The 16,150-nt window shown below is 42.7% G+C and overlaps 1 protein-coding gene across 2 annotated transcripts in view; it reads left to right on the plus strand.

Moving 5' to 3' along the window:
• Positions 1–1,092: 1,092 nt before the first annotated feature.
• Positions 1,093–16,150, plus strand: part of KIAA1328 (KIAA1328 ortholog) — a 242,659-nt gene continuing 227,601 nt past the window's right edge. The window contains exons 1-3 of one of the 2 annotated variants that reach the window (XM_034773571.1): positions 1,093–2,105; positions 4,311–4,450; positions 8,480–8,574. In XM_034773571.1, the coding sequence (XP_034629462.1) occupies positions 2,054–2,105; positions 4,311–4,450; positions 8,480–8,574 (287 nt within the window). In that variant the 5' untranslated portion in view covers positions 1,093–2,053. The remainder of the gene's footprint in view (positions 2,106–4,310; positions 4,451–8,479; positions 8,575–16,150) is intronic. The other variant, XM_034773570.1, reaches the window with a different exon arrangement.

The following is a 16,150-nucleotide window of genomic DNA, read 5'->3' on the forward strand; positions in this document are numbered from 1 at the left end:
AAGCTAAACAGGTTGACCTCTTTGAGTCTCTCACTATACAGCAGGTTTTCCAATCCGCGAATGATTCCCATGGCTCTTCTGACCCCTCTCCAATTTATCAACATCCCTTCTTGAATTGTGGGCACCAGAGCTGGACACGGTATTGCAGCAGAGGTAGAATAACTTCTCTACTCCACTTTGAGATCCCCCTCTTCGTTCATCCCAGGATGACATTCGCTTTTTTTTTGGCCACAGCCTCGCACTGGGAGTTAAGGGCATTTAGTGCTGGCCGCTCTCGGGTTGAGGCATGTAAGTCAGCGTGAGCTCTTAGGGGCAGGGCCCATCTGTTGCTATGGGTCATAGAATCATAGAAGATCAGGGTTGGAAGGGGCCTCAGGAGGTATCTAGTCCAACCCCCTGCTCAAAGCAGGACCAATCCCCAGGCAGATTTTTGCCCCAGATCCCTAAGTGGCCCCCTCAAGGATTGAGCTCATAACCCTGGGTTTAGCAGGCTAATGCTCAAACCACTGAGCTATCCCTCCCCCCATGTTGTTGTAGTTGTGTGGGTCCCAGGATATTAGAGAGACAAGGTGGGTGAGGTAACATTTATTGGACCCACTTCTGTTGATGAGAGAGACAAGCTTTCGAGGTACAAAGAGCTCTTCCTCAGGTGTGGGAATGAGAACGATGGCTTGTAAACATTGCCCTGCAATATTTGAGCCCCAAACATTGCAGCCAAAGAACATGAAAGTGAGACAATTGAGGAACTGATGTAATTGAGTTTCATTGTCCAGGACAAGAAAAATGCGAAAAAGTAAACAGCGTAAATAGTGACATGAGTTGGACTCTTGCAATTCTTTCAATCAAAGGCGGGCTTAATAATTTATTTTGCAAACAAACATCTTTACCTTTGCTTACCGACACTGTCTCTTTAAAGAGACAAGGTGGGTGAGGTAATGTCTTTTATTGGTCTAACTTCTGTTGGTGAGAAACAAGCTTACACCTGACCTGAAGAAGAGTGCTGTGAAAACTCAAAAGCTTGTCTCTCTCACCAACAGAAGTTGGTCCAATGAAAGCTGTTACCTCACCCACCTTGTCTCTTTAATATCCTGGAACTGACACCGCTACAACAAAACGGCATATTGCCTCTTTAAAGAAGAGACTCTAAAGGCCACACCCTGCTCTGGATTCTGCTGGTTTTTGCACTCTTATCATTAGACTAATTTATGTGGGGCAGGGATTTTGGCCCTGTAGGCACCACTGTAATACAAATAATATGTTGCCCAGTACCAGGTGCTTTTAGAGGGCTAGATATAGTAAATTGTATTTATGATTGTGACAACCAGTTATTTGAACATTTCTGAAATAGTTTTCTTCACAAATAACTGCCTGAAACCAAATCTCAATCTCCTGGCTAAACAAATGCATGAAAAGTCCCTAGACATTCAAGTCTCACCTATCCTTTGAGGAAAGATCAGCTGAGAATGACCAACTTCCTTTTAAATCTTTGTTTCCTTTTAGCTTAATGGTCTTAGTCATATACCTTGTGCACTGTGTAGTCTGTTGTGGTATGTGGGTCAGTGTCAGTGGGACTACATAACATAAGTCTCAGCAATTTGCCTTCCCTGTCTGTCCCAAGCGATTCCTTATATAATGTTAACTTAGTCTAATTCAAATAAATATTGTGTTGCTTCATTACCTTAATAGTTGTAGTTGCAACTGGGGCTGGTCCTGTGAATCTTTTGTAAAGATGACCTCTGAGATGATCTTTAGATGAAAGCTAGTACATACAGAGTGCATATGTTAGTAAGTGTCTTCTTTCGAAGTCGGCATTCATGTTTTGTTCCGGTCAAGTTTGTCCTGCAATAGATGCTTTCTAAATGGTGGAGAACCATAAAAGAGGGTTGGACTAGATGACCTCTTGAGGTCCCTTCCAACTCTGATATTCTATGATTCTATGAAAAGGCATCGGGTCAACAATTTTTTTTGCAAATCACAGATTTAAAGGTGCATTTTCATATTTCTTTTGTAGATCTCAGCTTGGACTTTTTTCTCTTTGATTTGTTTTCCTTTAATGAAATTGCGTTCAGTTTCTGATGAAGAACAGCCAGGGGTGTATGTGCCAGGTATGATTTCCTAATAGTTGTAAATGACACTTTGTCAAGTGAAACGTTGCCGTGATTTTTCAGTTTTGTATTTTTCCGTTGCACATGAGACATAGAGCCTGCTCGTGTTGGGACATAAAGAATTATAGTAGAGGAGCTATGGCTCACTGATTATAAAAGTATACAGTAGAAGATGAATTGTTTAGGGACTCATTCCGATGTAGGGGTACGTCACAGTTCTGGCTAATCTGTGGTGTAGGCTGAATCTTAATTGTGTCTCTGTTAAAGACCTGAACATCTCTAAATGCTTGAACATCTCTTAGCGAGGTTTGGGGTGAGATAAATTAAATGCAGATCGATCCAGTCTATCATAAAAGATGGTTGTACATTTAGTTTAGATGGCGGTATTAATTGTCCCAGAATTTATAATCATATTAACTGTTTTCAAACACAGAGCCTTAAAACAGGTATAACAAGGTTGTGTCCTTGCCTGATCCTAAAAAATATGCATGTAACACATAACATGAGCAAAGGTATGTGTGTGTTTACGGAATTGGGCTGCAAACTGCATTAAGAAACCATGTGATCGAGGTTTGGACCAGCACAGTTGACTTCTTCTTTTTTTTTTTTTTCATATATAAAACCCTGGTTATGCAAGGTAGAGGGCCTATGTTACAGCTGAGTTTAAAACATGGCTGAATGTGATTGTAGCTTGTATGGTTCAAACCCAGGTGATGCCAGGGCCTAACAGTCTCTGACCTGGAAAGGAAAGGTTATGATTTTAGGATAACTTTCTGGATTTGCGGTGGAAATAGTTCATAATGCAAACCAAAAAATATCAGACAACTTTAGGAACTCTGTCCCTTCTAAATGGGGGTGAGGAATGGGATGGGAGAGGGGAATGGGAAAGTTTCTAAAGAACTTTTCTCTTTTTAATTACAGATTCACTTTTGAAATCTCCATCCAAAAAATAAATGTACCAAGTTTGCTAATATGAGTGAGAAATATTTAAAACTTCCTGGTACCTCTAAACAGTGATCAGAATTTGGTTCTTAGGGTTCTAAAGACTGAAGACCTTGTCTGTGGTGGAGTTGTCAGAGCTATGCTGGACCACAGCTCAAAGAGCCAGGAAGCTTGCCACTGGCAGTGGAGCTGAACTAATGTTAGCAATAGTGAAAATCTCTATAGAGTTCACACAGTAGTCAGGGTGCTAACCTAGGACTTGTGAGGCCTGGTTTGAGTTCCTTGTTCTGCTACAGACTTCCTTTGTGGCCCTGGGAAAGTCATTTAGCCTCTCTGTGCCTTGGTTATCTATCTTTCAGGTAGGGTTAATGGCACTTCCCTACCTCTCAAGGGTATTGTGAGGAGAAATACATTAAAGATTGTGAAGCATTTTGAGATGTACTGATGAAAAGCTCCCAGATAAGAGCCAGGTATTGTGGTTACCCAGAAGTTTGACATGAGGAACAAACAGCATTAATCTTGGGCAAAAATATACAGCAACAATATATATGTAGGCTTGGCAGAATTCTTTTTTTTAAATAATTTCGATGGATACTATCACTTTTTTTATTTTTAAGCATTTTTAGATTTTTATTGATACATTTTCAGAGTTGTGAGTAATTATTGAGGGGTCAGGCACTAGTTAATGACAGATGCTGAGATTTGAAAAGTTAGTTTTATAATTATTAAAACACAAATTGTCAACATCACATATCAAAATATACAAACCCTAAATCGAACTCTGAGTTTTCAAGCAGCGTTTTTTTACTTTGCCTCTGTACGTTTTTATTATTGTCAATGGAAATATTTTTCATTTGTGTGTGTGTGTACAGTGAAATTGACATTTACCGACATTTACCAATTAAAAAATCGAATCCTTCCAAGACTAAATATTTGTAAAATGTGAAACATTAAAATATGTCACGTGAGCGGTGGTGACATTAGCCTTATTTATGATGCCTGGTTAGTCCTTATTTACGGTGTTATTACAGAAGGACCTTTGGTTTGTGCAGTCATAGGACAGAACTAGCAGGTGTGTCCAAGTCCATAGGTTATTTTGGGAGCATTTGCAGAGTTTATTTGGAAGTGTGTGTGATAGGCTCTAGCCAGTGCTATCCATCTCTCTTTAGGCTTATTCCATATTCAACTAAATGTTTTGTGTGGGGGGCTTGTAAGAGCAAACTAAGAATCTCCTCTCAACGTCTGTTTGTCTTCCTTCTATAGGAATTTCTGCCGAAGGAAATTTAAGAACAAGACATGTGGTAAAGGGTCGAAAAAGCGAAGCTAAGCTGAAGGTCCCTGGAGCTGCTCCTTCTGTTTCCATGGATCCATTTAAAAGCACAGGAGACCCAACAGGGCAGCAGGTCAGCAAGCATGAACTTTTCTTATTCTGAAGAGTTCAGACAAATAGTAGAAAAAGTTGTAGCTAATCATTACTTATCACTGACTTTTACACCATTGCAAACTTGCATGATGGCTAGCAGGCAGCATTAGAGATGAAGTCCCTTCTGAGAGGGGCCTGGGGTCTAAAGACAGGGCAAAGACTAAAACTGATGACTGATACGAATGGTGTGCAAGTTATTCCCATACAGTTCTATGCACAGTAGATCTTTGGTTAGCTATGAAATAAGCTACAAAGCACCCAGAAGACATCAGAGGAAATAGTGATCCAATCTAGTCAATTGGTTTCACTTCTGAAATAGTATCTCTTTAATTTAAAATAGAAAATAAGAAAAGTTTAAAGACCTACTAGGTCACCTACACTTCTTGGTAGTCCATCTATCCGATGATGACAAATCTGTGCAGATCATCAGTTGTTGGTCTTATGGTGTGCCCTCTGATGCTATACAAGCCAGTTCTAGAGGTGTACATTTTGCTGCAGATGGTGCATGGGAAGTTCGCGATCAGTGGATTGTGCGCTGCTGATGCTCTGTGACGTCGTTCGCGTGCCTCTTGTAGACGCCGGCAGCGGTCTTCCTCAAAGGCGATGCAGGTATTTCTGACTGTTGCACGCCACTGTGTTCTATCGCTGGCGGTGTCCTCAAGGTCCCTAGGTTTGATACTGCTGTACTGCAGATTGGCTTTGATGGTGTCCTTGTAACGTTTCCGTGGACGACCTATATGCCGGATGCCCTGGGTGAGCTCGCCATACAGAAGCTGGCGGGGGATTCTGTTGGCATCCATGCGGCTGACATGACCGGTCCAACGTAGCTGTGATTTCATGATCATCATTTCGATGCTCGTCATCTGGGCTCTCTTGAGGACTTCGAGATTGGGCACTTTGTCTTGCCAGCAGATCTTCATGATGTTACGGAGGCAGCGCATGTGAAATGCTTCAAACTGCTTGATGTGACGCCTATACAGTGTCCATGTTTCGCACCCGTACAAAAGAGATGAAAGAACAACAGCTCTGTATACAAGCAGTTTTGTTGACATCCGGTTGTTATGGTGATTTAAAACTTTGACACGCAGACAGCCAAGTGCCTGGCTTGCTTTGGATATTCGTGCATTTATCTCATTATCCAGTGATCCATCACTGGGTATGACACTACCCAGATATTTAAAGCTCTCCACTACTTTCAGCTGAGTGCCGTTGATGAAGATACTCGGGACAGAAGCATTTGATCCAGTTGCAGGTTGATGGAGAACTTCTGTCTTTCCGAGGCTGATAGTTAGTCCGAAAAGTGGCGAGGCCTCAGCAAACTTGTTGACAATGTGCTGAAGATCATTTTCAGTGTGAGCCATGAGGGCACAATCGTCAGCAAAGAGTGCCTCAAGAAGAAGTTTCTGCACTGTCTTAGTCTTTGCATTCAGGCGACGGAGGTCAAAAAGTGAACCATCGTGCCGGTATTTCAAGTATATACCTCGGTCCAGATCTTTCACTGCATGGTTAAGGACACGTGCAAAGAACAGGTTAAATAGGACAGGAGCGAGAACACATCCTTGTTTCACACCGTTGGTGATGTTAAAGGGGGCTGATGTGGCTCCATCAGACAATACTTCGCCTGTCATGCTGTCATGAAAAAGGCGTATAATCTGGACACATTTTCTTGGGCAGCCAAGTCGTGTTAGAATGGTCCAAAGGGCTTCCCTGTTGACGGTATCAAATGCCTTTGTCATGTCTATGAAGACAGCACACAGGTGCATGTTCTGTTCAATGCAATTCTCTTGTATTTGTCTGACAGCAAACACCATATCGACTGTGCTCCGGCCAGGTCGAAAACCACATTGACTTTCAGGTAGATTTGTCTCGGAAATACTGGCTATTAGGCGGTTCAAGATGATGCGGGCGATGATCTTCCCTCCGACAGAGAGGAGGGATATGCCTCTATAGCAGTGGTTCCCAAACTGGGGTTCATGAACCCCTGGGGGTTCACAAAGTGTTACAGGGGGTTCTTGGGGAAAAAAATCCCTAATGGTGGACAGAGCTGTCCCATAGGGACCCTGGGCAGCATGCGGCAAGCAGCCCGGAGCCTCTGGACTTCCAAGAGCTAAGCAGATGAAAGCAAGCATATCTAGCACACTGAGGAGATTTAAACTTCAAAACTCCTTATAAGCAATGGAAAGGGAGGTGGATATTTTTTCTGTTTTTAAAATAAATAGGCAGCTAGTATTGTTTTTAAAATTATTATGAAGAACAAGTTTAAGCTTTGTTGTAACGTGCGAGGGCAGGAGCAACGTGGCTGCAGAGTAGCTCGGGGAGGGACACCTGAACACACGCTGCCGGATGTGCGCGGCTCTGCTAATCAAGCGTGTGGCACTTGATTCACTTCTGGGCGGCCACGCGACTGCGCGGCTTAGAGGGAACACGATTGATTTCTGTTTTATTACTACCAAATCCTTGGAGCAAATAATTTGGATTAAAAATAATTCAATCTCCACCTCTTCTTTGGATCGCTTTGTATTCCATGTAGGTTCTTATACTGAGCTCATCACTGTAGTATGAGAATGCCTGGCACAGGCCTTAGATAAAATCACTAGCTGTATAAAGTTGTTCTTTTACTAAGTAAGGCCAAACTTAGAGTTCAGTGGAAGAACCCATGGAAATATCCACAATTATATGTAGGCTTTGCAGAATTCAATTTTTTTTTAATATAATTTTTACGGATATTGTCTCTTTTTAAGGACTTATTTAGATTTTTACAATTTAATATTCAGTTGTGGTAAATTAAGTACAGGTAAGATAATACTTATTTAATGACAGCAGATGTTGAGAATAAAAAATGAAAGTTTTATAATTGTGAAAACAAAGTGTCAACCTCACATGTCAATATACAAAGTACACCTCTGCACTGATATAACGTGACCCGATATAACATGAATTCAGATATAACGTGGTAAAGCAGCACTCTGGGGGGGGCGGGGCTGCGCACTCCGGCGGGTCAAAGGAAGTTCGATATAACGCGGTTTCACCTATAACGCAGTAAGATTTTTTTGGCTTCCGAGGACAGCGTTATATCGGGGTAGAGGTGTAGATACCCTTAAATCAAACTGTATGTTCTCAAATGATGTTTTCCTTCCCTATCTGTAAATTTTGATCATTGATGGAAATATTTTTTCACTGGTTTGTATATGCACAGTGAAATCAACATTTACCAATAATAGTCTAATCCGTCCAAGCCTAATTATATGTAATGACAATAACAGTGATACCGTAAGAATCGACTTTTAAACTATAAACTGTACGCCCTCTAGTGGACATGGGTACCAAATGCATCCATTTATTTTGGTGAAATTATAGGAGTGGACTGGCTCAAAGAAGAAGAAAGCATGGTAGATTAGATTTAAAAATTATCTTGTTTGTGGGGTAGGATTGGCAGTGGTTGAGAAGCAGTTGAGTATAGTGTAGATTTTAAATCTAATAAAAAAGAACTGACACTGGCTAGTGGGGTGGGGGTAACTCAGTTTAGTGTGTTTCTAAATAAACAAAACACAATGGAGCTAACAAGATTCCTATCCTGTTATCGCCCTGATCACTGCTTGTATGTTGCATTCCTGTTGCTCTCTATGACTCCTCTGTTTAGCCACACAATGAGTTCCTGCAGTCACAATACAAATATAATCCTAGATTTGTAGGCCACCAGGAAACATTTTGATTATCTGGTGAATCTCCTGCATAACACGAGCCAGAGAACTTCGCCCAGCAAACCCTGCATTGAGCCCAGTAACTTGTGGTTGAATTAGAGCATGTCTTTTTTAGAAGAATCCACCACAAAATGTGGTAAATTGTTCCAATGGTTAATTACCCTTAAAGTTAAAAATAGGCACCGCACTTCCGGTCTGAGTTTGTTTAGCATCCTTTTCTAACCATTACATCCTGAAATATTTTTAATAGCTTCAGAAATACTTGTGTATAAACTATTGCATTTTAAAATGCAGATTTTACTTTTCAGGTCACTAATGAAGGCGGAGTGAAGAGTGCTTCTTTAAAGGATTTATGTCCCGAGGACAAGAGACGCATTGCCAACTTAATTAAAGAACTTGCCAGGTGAGAAGACGCTTCACCTGAAAATGCATTATGTTTAGGGAGAGTCATTCTTTGAGTTAATGCCAGACATCTTAGAACTTCATCTTTATTAAATAGACATAAGCATAAAGTGATTGCTCTTGCTGGAAGAGACTTGAGCAAGAGGAGACCCAGTAATGTTCCCTTACCCCCCTTGACCAAAAAAATGATAGGCAGCACTGAGCTATTAGGCCTTTATCCTGCAAATTGCAGGCACCTGTTCACACAGAGCTAGTTACAGGATCATGGCCTTAGGGCATGGCTACACTTGCAGATGTAGAGCGCTTTGAGTTAAACCAGCCTTTGTAGCGCACAGTAGGGAAAGCGCTGTAGTCTGTCCACACTGACAGTGCACTGGCGTGGCCACATTAGCAGCTCTTGCAAGGGCCACAGAGAGCAGTGCATTGTGGTAGCTATCCCAGCATGCAAGTGGCTGCAACATGCTTTTCAAATGGGGTGTGACGGAGTATGTTGTGTGTATGTGTGGGGGGGAGAGAGTGTTTTTTTGGGGGGCTGAGGACATGTCAGCATGCTATCTTGTAAGTTCAGACAGCAGCAGACCCTTCCCCTTCCCCCTCCACTTCTCTCTCTCTCTCTCTCTCTCACACAGCATTCCACAGTAATGGTTGCTTTGTCTCAGAGCAGATAAGCATGCCAGCTGTCAGAAACGGAGCTTTCAAAGGGCATATCCGCATTCCTACAGCGATTCAAAACAATGACAAGAGTGGCCACTTGACTTAAGGGGATTATGGGACGTTTCTGGAGGCTGATCAGAGTGCAGTAATGCAACACCTCGTTCACAGTGACGCTGGGGCGCTCCAGCGGGGGTGCATCAAACGTTATTCCACTCGCCGAGGTGGAGTACCAGGAGCGCTCTAGCCACGGAGTCAGAGCGCTCTACATGCCTTGCCAGTGTGGATGGGTCGTGAGCTAGTGCGCCTGGTGCTCCTTTAATGCACTGTAACTCGCAAGTGTAGCCAAGCCCTTAGTTGCAACAAGGGCTCTTTCCTCTTGTGTGTAAAAGAAAATATTAGATTCTTTCAGTTATTTCCTTTGTCTTCTGAAATCACAGACTTTGCTGGTATGAAACTTTGCAGTGCTCATCTGCCAGTGGAGCAAGTTTTAAGAGAACTACCATTTAGAGGTAAAAAGCAACAGAGAGTCCTGCGGCATCTTTAAGATTAACTAATCTGTTAGTCTTAAAGGTGCCACAGGACTCTCTGTTGCTTTTTACAGATCCAGACTAACACGGCTACCCCTCTGACATTTAGAGGTAGGGGCATAAGCTTTCATGGGTAAAAAAAATCCCACTTTTTCAGATGCATGGAGTGAAAATTACAGATGCAGGCATAAATATACTGACACATGAAGAGAAAGGAGTTACCTTATAAGTGGAGAACCAGTGTTGACAACGTCAGTTCAGTCAGGGTGGATGTGGTCCACTCTCAATAATTGAGGAGGAGGTGTCAATACCAAGAGAGGGAAAATTGGTTTTGTAATGAGCCAGCCACTCCCAGTCCCCATTCAAGTCCAAATTAAAGGCTTGTTAAATTAAAGGTGTAAAGTTTGCAAATGAATTGTAGCTTTGCAGTTTCTCTTTGGAGTCTGTTTCTGAAGTTTTCTCATTGCAGGATGGCTACTTTTAAATCTGTTCTAGAATGTCCAGAGAGATTGAAGTGTTCTCCTACTGGCTTTTGTATGTTACCATTCCTGATGTCTCATTTGTGTCCATTTATTCTTTTACATAGAGACTGCCTGGTTTGGCCAATGTACATGGCAGAGGGGCATTGCTGGCACATGATGGCATATATCACATTGGTAGATGTGCAGGTGAATGAGCCCCTGATGGTGTGGCTCATGTGGTTGGGTCCTCTGATGGTGTCGCTAGAGAAGATATGGGGATGGAGAAGGCAATGGGATTTGTTACATGTATTCGGTCCTGGGTTAGTGTTTCTGTGGTGTAGTGTGTAGTTGCTGGTGAGTATTTGCTTCAGGTTGGGGGGGCTGTCTGTAAGCGAGGACTGGCCTGTCTCCCAAGGTCTGTGAGAGCGAGGGATTGTTTTCCAGGATAGGTTGTAGATTGTTGATGATGTTCTGGAGAGGTTTTAGCTGGGGGCTGTATGTAATGTCCAGTGGTGTTCTGTTACTTTCTTTGTTGGGCCTGTCCTGTAGTAGGTGACATCTGGGTACCTGTCTCGCTCTGTCAATCTGTTTCTTCACTTCCCCAGGTGGGTACTGTAGTTTTAAGAACTTGATAAAGATCTTGTAGGTGTGTGTCTCTGTCTGAGGGATTGGAGCAAATGCGGTTGTATCTTAGGGCTTGGCTGTAGACAATGGATCGTGTGATGTGTCCTGGATGGAAGCTGGGGGCATGTAGGTAAGTATAGTAGTCAGTAGGTTTCCGGTATAGGGTGGTGTTTATGTGACCCTCACTGTACAGTGCAAATAAGCAATCTGTCCCCTCTTACATGTTTTAACCCCCTCCCCGCTGTGATTGAAAAAGATTTGAGTCTCCTCACCACACAAAGATGAAAAATGAAATGAAAGAACTGAGTGAGTCACCCTGTTTTAGTTTCCATTTAAAAGGAGGGAAAAAACATTTTGTAATGTTACGTTATGCTGAAATTTAGGATGTACCTTGTTTCTTCCATGTATTAAAGGCAATTGGTGATGATCACCAGCATTGCATACTTATAATCTTTAAAAAGTTGTATTGAGTACCTGCTTGTTTGCTCTTGATGGTAAAACAAAACAACAACAAAAAAAAAACACAGATTTTTTTGCTGTGTAAGCTCTCAGGGGCAGGGTCCATGTGTTTGTACTGCCCCAGGCACCATTGCACCTTAATCCCGATTTGAGCTCAAGCTGCTACCATAACATAAATATTAAAGAATAATACTGAGACGATCATACTCCCTTTACTTGATGTTGAGCATCCACGTGTGCTCAGTGGAGAGGTCTGTTGCTAGTGAATCCCAGGCACTTGACTTTCCCTAGGAAGCTTATTTTCCTGTCAGATGGTAATATCGATAGTTCATTTAGGAAAAATAAAACTTTATAATGGGAACAGTCAGGTTCTAAATAAACAATTAAAAAAAATCTGCAGATTTTATCCCCTCGACTAACACTTCAGGTTAAAACACATACTGCGTGGGTCTCTAAATGTGCATAAGTTACCTGACTGTTTGAACAAGTGCATCATTTTTTACACACTCTTCATTATAGGGCATGCATTCTTTTGGAAATCCAAATTACACTGTCAAAGACTTCATAATACAATAGAGGTCACACTCTTTTCAATTTAAGAAACAAAACCAAACCCCACTTTGAAAGTTTATCCTGGAATCTGCTCCGTACCTAATTGTATGTTTCAGTTGCATGTTCACTGAGCTTCTGGCATTTTTTCATAGTATTCTATTTTTTTTTCAAAGAAAAGAACACTTTGTAAAATGTCTTGCATTCTTCACGATGAAAAATGGTGTTCAAAATACGAAATCATATTTTTGCCTAAACGTTTTTATATGTCCCTACAAATGATAAAAATACGTCTTCAGCCGTTTTTAACCATCGATTTCAAAATGCTTTGCAATAGTGAGTAAGCACCATTAGCCTTATTTTCTCAGATAGAGAAACTGAGGCATAGAGATGAAGTGATGTCACCCAGTAAATCACTGATGCAGCTAGGAATGTTGTCTCTTGGTTTATTCTCATCACCCACTGGAATACTTTCCTCCTAATAACTTGTTACAGATTTTTGCTATACAGTCTTTTAGTAAACTTCCAACTCTTTATTTTTAACTACTCCATGTGTAAGAACTTCTAGTTAAGGCTCTAATGAAGACTAGATTGCACTGAAGCCTGCTTACAAATGGTCAAATGTTGTAGCTATTCTAGATGCTGGCCCCAGTGTTTGATGTATAGGTGTATAATCTAATAATGAAAAAATCCTCTATTACATTGTTACTCAAAATACACTGCTCCCAACTGAATTCCAATGCACTAACTCATTTAAACACGGGATTCTTTTCAAGTCTCCGATGCTTTGATTTTTCCCTGAGGATAGATTGATATTTCTGCCTGACATTTCTCTGAAGAAAAATAGAAAGTGCAGCAACATTAATTTTGAAAGGTAAAATTAGTGGAACACTATTATTTTATATTTAGTTCTCTTTTATTGTTAAACCTAATCATATTTTTATTGGATGTAATTAAAAGTCCTTTGCAAGAGTGATAGGAAAGTTAAACTCTAACGCCTCTCATCTCATTCGCTTTTTTAAAAAACTCTCCATAATTTGATATTTGATAGTAGCAAAAGAACCAGCAAAATACTGAAAAATTTCCAGATAGAATTTGCAGTAAACAATAATAATACTTAATAATAATAATAATAAAATAAAAACCTCATTTGGCCAGAGAGAACTTCAGAGGTCCTGATTGTGCCACACTGTATGCATGGAAATGTCATGGTAGCTGAGAATAATTCCTGCATGTTTATCACAGGATCATGGATGGAAATTGTTTGGTCAATAACTGCCCATCTCAAGACAAACTGAAGGAAGGGATAAAATCCTGGCCATACTGAAGTCAGTGGCAGAACTTCCATTGATGCAAGTGTTCAGAATTTCACCCAAGATTTGCTGTAATAGCTCAAGTTATTGACCCATCTCACTGGGTATCTTGACTTTTCTGCAATGGTTTATGATTGGTGGAGCAACTGGAGATTGTCTTCATCTCTTTACCCTTGCAATTTTGTATGTGGGAAAGTGTGTGTGTTACTCCTGAGGGCATTCTGTGCCAAAAAATTAAAAACTCTGCACACAATATTTTAAAAATCTGCAAAATTCTGCAAATTTTATTTCTCAAATAAATGTGGATGCTCCAGCTTGGCATTGGGGAGCACAGGCCACTGGCTGCACAGAGGTGGGAGATCACTGTGCAGCTCCCCCCGGGGCACGGACTCAGCAGTGAGACTGGACCCAACCCTGACACAGCGCAAGAACTAGGCCTACTTCAGAAACAGGTGCACCTGGTATGGGCAGGCAGGCTCAGCAAGGCAGGATCCAAGTGTGGAGGGGCTTGGCGTGGGGGAATTCAGGTGTTAGTTGAGAGGGTTCTGTGTGGGACAATCTGAGTGCGGGCAGCTCAGGGAGGGATCCTGGGGGAATCTGGATACACAGGGGATTGTTGTGGGGGTTCTGGCTGTAATGGGGCTCTGCAGGGGGGTCGAGGTGAGAGTAGTTGTCTGGGTGTGGGGGGCTCAGTGGGGTGGGGATCCAGGTGCAGCTGGTTGGGTCTCGGTACGGTGGGGTTCCCGGGGCGGGTGGCTCATCGGGGTGGTGCAGGTGGAATGGGGTTTGTCATGGGGTTCTGAGTGTGAATGAGAGGGTGAGTCTCAGTGGGAGGGTCTAGTATGAGGGGATCTGGATGCACGGAGGTTGGGCAGATGTGGGAGCAGCTCCCTGTACAGTGATCTCTTCCTCTGCAGCTGAGGAGTTATGGGTGCAGGAAGCATGGGGGAGGGGAGTTTGCAGAGCTTCCTACAGCTGGGGGAGAAATCTGGGGGTGGGTCTGACCTGGCCCCGGATGCCGTGCAGGAAGAGGAAGTCCCGTTCTCCCCAGCCCAGCCAGGACTAGCAGCTGAGCCCAGTACAGGATAGGAGCCACTAGCGGGGTCTTCCCCAGTCCCGCCCCCTGCCAAACAGCGATTTATCTCTCTGCCGACTGCCCTGGGCACCCAAAACATACTGCTGGTGAGGGTCACATGACTCCTCTTGTGGCTTCCTTTTGCTTCCCCATCAGAAAGTCATTTTTCTGCGGGGAAGCAAAGAAATATGTGGGGGACATAAATTCTGCATATGTGCAGTGGTGTAGATTTCCTGTAGGAGTAGTGTGTGTGTGTGTGTGTATTCCTTCCAGACTCTGCTGAAGATTAGCTAATATACTGAAACATGGAAGAGGATTATTTTTACCTTAGTTTGACTAAGTTCTAATGTTGTTAGCTATAATATTATCCTATCCTTTGGAAAAATTCCAGCTACGGTATTTGCTTCCAACCTGTGCTGCAGGGAATTTCAAGGGTTGACCACACACTAGCAATTAGGGACTTGATGAAATTGAATTTTAAGACCGGGTTGAAAGAAGGAACTCAGTCAGATCCCTTCTAATCTTCTTTTTGAAGCTAAATAATTATAGTTTTTGCACTCTTCTGTCACTTCTAAATCCTAGCCATCTCTTTGTCTTTTTCTGAACCTATCCAAACTTTTTTACATCTTAGGGTGAAGGGACATGAACTGGACTGGGTGTTCCAAATGAAACTGGTCTGTTGTCGGCTATGTCACATCTTGTGTACTTTCTGTGCCTTTTAAATACATCCAATGCCCTCTTCACGGTAACTAGAGAATCTGGATGGACTCATCACTCTGCTGTCCATAGTGACTGATGCTAGACATTCAAAAGGCTTTGCAGGCACGTGTGTGGCTTTTTTTTCATGTTCCAGATGGGGCTCTGCTCATTGTTGATTCCTTGAGGAATTTCAGAGCTGGGGTTAGTCATAGCTAAGTTACCAGAGTGCCTTGTGTACTGAGCAGTGCAAGTGTGCTCTGATCATTGGGCTGGCTGCTCAGTGGTTCCTATGTACTCAGGCAGCTGCTTCTGGCTTACTGATGCAAGTGGCACGACTATACCAGCAGGAACAAGTTAAACCATTACTCTCCACACAGGACCTATTAGCCAGGGAAGATGTTCCTTGACCTCACACTGATGCAGGCTTTCCTGCATGCAGGCTTCCCAGAGCAGTGATGGGGAGAGAGCAACACACAGGATCCCCACCCTCTCACTCCTTGACAGGGTCACAGCTGCTCTGGATCCCTCTAGAGGAAGGAGTTGGAGATCTCACGGGCATCAGCCAGCTGTCTGTCCGACACTGCCTCTGGGACTTCCTGAGGAGCGTGGCGGGAGTGGCCACACAAGAGACTTGACCAAAACATGTTTTTGCAACTAATATAAGAGTCTTCAGAGCCCACTCTCCTTCAATGTCTGGCATAGTGGATGGGGGTTGTATCCTTTGAGGACTCCCAGGATGGACAGCTTCCATGAATAGGGAGCATCCTCACTAGGAATATGATGCATGTGACGCCAAGCGGTAGTTCACAGCTGTGGTAGCAAGATTTGCTGATTCCTGTCTTTACACTCACCCCCCAAATTCTTCTTCCCTGCCCTCACAGTTTGTGTGGAGCCAAGGAATTCAGTTGTATTTTGGGTGAGTAGAAGTATCAAATAAGATGCATATACCATGCAGACTCCTTCATTAGCCATCCTACTCCTCACAGCACTGGGAGGACAAGTACCTGATCTTTCTGTTTGTCTTCTCTCAGTTGACAGAGGGCACCCCTAGAAAATCGAGCCCCTCAGTCTTTATTAAATCTTCAGTTAAAGGCAGAGCACTGATATAGTGCCCCCAGACACAAGTGTCCAGAGGCCGTTTGGCCGTCTCAAAATGAGATTGAAGTGTCTGCATCCAAATGGAGGTACATTACTATACACACCTGAAAAGGGTGAC

Source organism: Trachemys scripta, chromosome 6 (genome assembly GCF_013100865.1).
Source record: "Trachemys scripta elegans isolate TJP31775 chromosome 6, CAS_Tse_1.0, whole genome shotgun sequence".
Lineage (NCBI taxonomy): Eukaryota > Metazoa > Chordata > Testudines > Emydidae > Trachemys > Trachemys scripta.